Here is a 5,987-nt window from a genome sequence, read left to right as displayed (position 1 = left end):
TTGCCAACTTCTAGTTTTATATTTAAATCTAAAATTTATATTTGTTATATCTATTGATCCATAAATATCGCTTGATGTCTGATAAACTTAATCCTAGTGATATGCATAAACATAAGCGTGCACACACAAACACATACACACAGAGTTATAATACACAAATAAATATTTATATGTCACCATTCTTTTGGTATATGACTTTGGATTACTGTTCTTACAATTTTGTAGGTAAGAACAAATAAACAACCTTTAGCAAATGAAACAAGATCATGTGATGAGAGAGAGGAGAAGCCAAGGCATTACATATTTCAGAGATTACACTCCTGAGTTAATTAACACCTGACTTAAATGCAGCTATCTCAAGGAAGCAAGATTGGTGAATGATATCTCAAGAAACCTGGTGCAGTCTGGCACATGTGGAGCATGATGTTGTGCTTTTAAAAATTCAAATACCAGATTATCACCTGTCATTCAAATGCATATATTTCAGAATTTTCACTTAGAGCCAATTTAGAATCACAGAAAAACTGAGCAGAAGGTGATGTGATTTCCTAACTGCCTCCTTCACTATCAAACTCCTAGACCTAATGTTATTGTGCAAAAGCTTACAATTTACATATTCCTCATGATATCAGAGGTTTTCCTATTCCTTATCCATGCAAGGCAGAGCCTGGGTGCACTGGAGTTCCTATCCATGAGCAGAAAGGGGCTGACAGCTGGGAAACACCCAGCAAATATTGTGGCTGTGTTCACCAGGAACAAGTTCGGATTAGACATAATACTCACATAAATCTGAAAGATGCATGAAAATGTGTAAAATGAGACAAAGGTGCTCACCAGGAGGAGGATGGTTTTGGTGGCTCTGGACTCAGGGGAGGACCTGGGGGAGCTGGTCTTTTGAAGGTACTGCATTCTCTGCTTGTGCCTGTGCAGGATGAGCACCATGGAGCTGCTGGCCCAGAGCATGAGCCCCACGCACAGGGCATCAGGGAAGGTTACCAATGCTGCAAATAGTGATTGTATAGTTATGTTATACTGAATGGTAGAACAGTATCCCAAATCTTTCAGGCTTGTGATGTTTTTGTTGTTTCTGTTCCCAGTCATGTACATAAGAAAAACAATATTTAGAAGCAGGTACAGGAGCCAGCTCAGGTACACAGAAGAGTCAACATACTTGCAAATGGACATTTTATATTCTGCCCACATGGAGTTCCTAGAACTAATCTTAATGGCCTGAAAGATGCTCAGGAGGCAGGTGCTGCCAATGGACACACCCCTGCCCACCCTGTGAAGATAGAATAGCAGCTTGCATCCAACATCACTGAGGAAAATTTTCACTCCAAAAGCTGCCACTGTCTGGGGAACTCCTCTACTCAGAAGGGTTAACAAGTTGGCCAAAATCAAGTGCTGAATCATCAAGTCTGTGTGTCTTACCCTGCACCCAGTGAAGTAAAGGCCCAGGTAATGGAGGAGAAGAGAGGAATTGCCCAGAAATCCAACCACAGTCTGTGACAGGCAGATGATTCCTACAGCCACACCGCTGGCTGCCATCCTGCCAGTTCCCTGCTGTCCCCGCCAGAGAGTCCTGCAGGGGAAGAGGAGGCCTGGGCTACACATGTCCTTTCAACCAAAACCCAGCATTGCCCACACTGCAGAGTTCCCACTGTGAACATATGCTTCATGTTTTTGTTTTTCTAGATTGGTCTAATAAGTTTTGTGTAAGTAGTTAAAAGCATGAAGCGTGGGTCAATCCCTGCTGTGCAGGTAGCACATGGTGACTTCTTCAGTCTTCACAATCATGAGGCAAGTGTTGAGATGGCATTGAATAATTACAAGAATTCAGGCATGCAGAGGTTAGGTATTTGCCTAAATTCACACTGGCTCAGGGCAGAGAGCTCTTGGAACTTGTTCAGCGGTAACAGAGACAGTACAGTGAAATAGCAGACCTCCCTGAAGCCATCAAGGGAGTTTTCAAACAACACAGTTCTAGATTTACTTTTTTTTAACATTACAATTACCATCTAAGCTAGTGGCACTTATACATTTTTGCTGTAACAAGTTCCCATTCTCTTGAAAAGATTCGTTTTATCAGCCAGTATATCTTATGAGGGAACATTTGCACGTTCTCTTGAATGCAGGTGAAGTGGGGGAACAAGATCACCACAGGCACCTGACTGGTTATGTGCATGAGGCCACACTGGCTCCACTTCAGGACCGCTTTGGGGGTTAGGAACCAAGTACAATGGCATCTACCCCAGGACTGGTCCAAGAACCACAATCCACACCAAGAGCTTTAGCACATGTAACCAGATCATGTGATGAGAGAGAGGAGAAGCCAAGGCATTACTGATTTCAGAGGTTACACTCTTGAGTTAATTAACACCCGATTCAAGTGCAACTATTTCAAGGAAGCAAGATTGTTGAGTGATATCATGGCGTATGTGGAGCATGATGTTGGGCTTTTAAAAATTCAAATACCAGATTATCAGCTGTCACTCAAATGCATATATTTCAGAATTTTCACTTAGAGCCAATTCAGAATCACAGAAAATCTGAGCAGAAGGTGTTGCAATCTCCTATCTGACCCCTGCACACTCGCTGCCTCCTTCACTGTTAAACTCCTAGACCTGATGTCATGTATGCTACAATCAGGGGGATATGATTAAACCAGTGAAAGCAAGAAGATATTATGTCTGAAAGGTGGTGTTGGAAACCCACAATATTTATGATCCATTTTCTATACATGTTTCTTATCACATTAAGAGGGAAACAGTGTCATGATAATCATAGACTGCTGATGACAGCAAGGTTGGTACAGTCACCAAATCCACTAATGGTATCAGCCCAGAGTTAATGAAAAATTCCTGCTCAAACAATAACTAGTCAGATACATTTTCTACCCAGGATGAGGGAGGATTCCTGTAAATTCTTTCTACTCTATACATCAGGCGTGGGGAGACTAAGGTTCAGCTCCAGCAATCCTGAAGGTTTCAGGTAGAAATCTTCTTCTGGAGGCTGAGCAGCACACCGACTGAAGATTCATACACTTTAAAAGTCACACTTCATTTTCACATGGATGAAACCACAATAGCTGCTGTCACTGAGAATCACATTAAGTTAGATTAGGAGCCATGAGAGACTAGGAATATGACTGGAACTCCATGCACCTTCACCATCTGATCTGCTCCCACAGAACTGATCTACTTCCTGGGTGGCTCTGGCATTCTATTAGGTTCAAACCAGAATGCCTTTTTCTGACACAACCACTTACCCAGATTCTTGAAGGGGGTGTTCCCTCTCAGACTCTGCTGCAGGCTGACGTTGGATAACACACTGGATTCTTTATTTTACCAGGATGGCAATCTTAGTTCAGAGGCCTCTGTGACTAGGTGGACAGCTCCTGAGATAGGAGTCCTTGACTCTGTGACCTCACCTCCACTCAGACCTGCAATTATCACTGTGCCTGTGGCAGCAATGGGTGTGCAGGCTGGGGGAGCTGAGGACACTACTGAAAACTTCCTCCCCAGGTGACACTGATCAAAAACAATTACAAGTTCTTCCTAACTTCTCTTAAGGGAATTCTGGAGTGTTTGGAGAGGACCTTATTTATCCCTGGTCCCTGGAGGGAGACAGGGTCTCCAAGGAAGTAGAAAACCCTGTGACTTGTCAAGTGCAGAATGGGCAGTGAGCCGTGCACATCCCACTCTGTTCCTTGCTTCCCTGAGAGGTTTCTACTTCAAGGGTAGTAAATTACTATTCTTCATTTCCTTTAGTAGCACCATCAGTTACATCATTATCAGGGAGATGGAAAGAGACTAAATACCTGGGAAAAAATTTTAACAGATACAACTTAAAGAAAAAATGTGATGGTCATAATTCACCTTGAAGTCATTGGACTCATTGGCACAAATTCAAGTCAGTGAATTTGGACTCATTGGCACAACTCATTGCCAATTCATGCCAAAATTTTGTGGATAAATATATTCTACCAATACCAATCTCCATTATTGACAGTGGGCAGACCCAGCACATCGGTACAAGATACAGAATTCTAAATGAGTCCATGATCAACAGCAGCAGCAGGAACAGATTGCTGGACAGGACAAAGCTACCCCTTCTCTAACCACAAGATCTGCCACTGCTACTCAGTAATTCAAGGGCCTCAAGAAGAAAAGGAGCTCCCCTGCCTTTTTCTGTAATCCCTCTAAACCTCCTAGGTCTACATTTATCGTAAATCGTCCTAATAATTGCTTGATAAGTACCACGGAGGTCAAGACCAATGGAGGTCAAGACCAACTGGAGCATTCTGGATGGTGACACTACCTAGGTGTCTGAGATGGAACTGCTAAGCTAGGGGATGACAGAGGACGAGGGGAAGGAGGGCACGGGGACAAGCTGGGATGCTGTGGAAAGACAGGGCAAAACAGAGAAGGTGGGGGGAGCAAATCTCCTTAAATACCCAGAAACAGTTAATGATTATGGTGGAGTTTGGGCACACAGGGGGCAAAGAGGTAGGGACACTAAGGACAAGTTCCTACCAGACAGTAGAGTCATGGGTACCTGGTAACACAGGAATGAATGGGCATCTGGAGACTGGGAGCAAGTGTGAACAAAGGTGAGGGTCACTGCTTGGTGAAAGTCATAGAAGATTAATGTCTCGGAGGCATCAATGTATACCTGTGGTGGAAAATTGTGACTTCACATGGGGTGGGTTGTCCTGAGGTATGTATTGATCCGAAGGAGACCTAGAGTGTCAGAAAAGGAGGGTAAGGCTGGAGAGAGCTAATGGGCCTTCCTGGTGACAAATTAGAGACAGGGCAATGAGGAAGCTGGTGGAGATACTGGGCAGAGAGAGCAAAGGAGGTCAGGACTCCCCAGATAGCAAGAGAAACAGGAAAATCCAGAGAAAGACGCCTGCTCCTAGATTCCAAGACTTTCTTGGAGGCCACAGTTTTAACAACATGGCAGAGCTGGAGGACATGCAAAGACACCAGCGGAAACACAGTGAATTAAAACACACATCCCTACAAGAAGTAAGACAAAGCGGTGTCACCAAGGAGAAAAGTGGAGGAGGATGGGATCGACTGTAATTGATCTAGGGTTTGAATTGGAAGTGGAGGATGGTGAGAGTTGCACCTTGGACATTGGTTTGTGTAGGATACCGAGGTTATGGGGAGGGACCAAGATATTAGAATCGGGAATGGATAAAAGACAATAGAAGGAGGACTCTGGTGATGGGTCTTTTTGAGGTAATGGCGGGTAGAAGGGCTGTCCTGAGGCCCCTGTGACAGGAATCACAGAAGAGTGAATGTAGGTCACAAGATGCAGGGATATATGGGGCTGATGTGGGTCTCAAATGGATGCACGGATGAGGGAGATTGGTGGAGTTTCAGCCTGTGGCTCCAGCTCACAGGGTGGAGAACTGAGCCCATCTTTGTGATCTGGGGGAAATGCTTAGATTCCCCCCACCTGCCCTGCTTCTTTAAAGTATGACTAAGAAACAAATGTGTGTGCATTTAATGTGTACCAAGGCAGACCTGATATGTGTATATATTGTATATATTGTATATATTGTACACTGATTGACACAATTCATTAACATATTGACACAGCTCATTAACGTATCTATGATGTCACATAGTTATCTCAGTATGTGTGTGTGCTGAGGACACTTGAGATGCCATAAAAATGTGAAGAACACAACGCTGTCTTGCTAATGTGGTCTCCAGGCTGGGCAGTGGGTCCCAGAGTTCATTCATGTGGTAATGGAACTCTGTGCACTTTGACCAACCCCACATGTCCCTCACTACCCTCCTCTTCACCACCCTCTTTCCACTCTGTTTCTGAGGCGTTGACTACTGTAGATTCCACATCTGAGTGAGATACAGGGCTTCTCTTTGATTCATGTCACCTCCTGCCCTGCCCTCCAGGTTCACTCCTGTCCTCACGGTGGCAGTACTTCCCTATACCTAGGAGGCCCCACAATGCTC

The 5,987-nt window shown here is 44.2% G+C and overlaps 1 protein-coding gene across 1 annotated transcript; it reads right to left on the bottom strand.

The window, feature by feature from the left end:
- Positions 1-609: 609 nt before the first annotated feature.
- On the bottom strand, positions 610-1,587 carry LOC107159010 (vomeronasal type-1 receptor 4-like). The gene has a single exon (XM_015505559.2). It carries the CDS (start codon positions 1,546-1,548, stop codon positions 610-612), a length of 939 nt encoding a protein of 312 aa, XP_015361045.1. The 5' UTR covers positions 1,549-1,587.
- Positions 1,588-5,987: the final 4,400 nt, after the last annotated feature.

Source organism: Marmota marmota, unplaced genomic scaffold (assembly GCF_001458135.2).
Source record: "Marmota marmota marmota unplaced genomic scaffold, marMar, whole genome shotgun sequence".
Taxonomy (NCBI): Eukaryota; Metazoa; Chordata; class Mammalia; order Rodentia; family Sciuridae; genus Marmota; species Marmota marmota.
The sequence above is the reverse complement of the archived record's forward strand: the minus strand, read 5'-3'. Positions and strand labels throughout refer to the sequence as shown.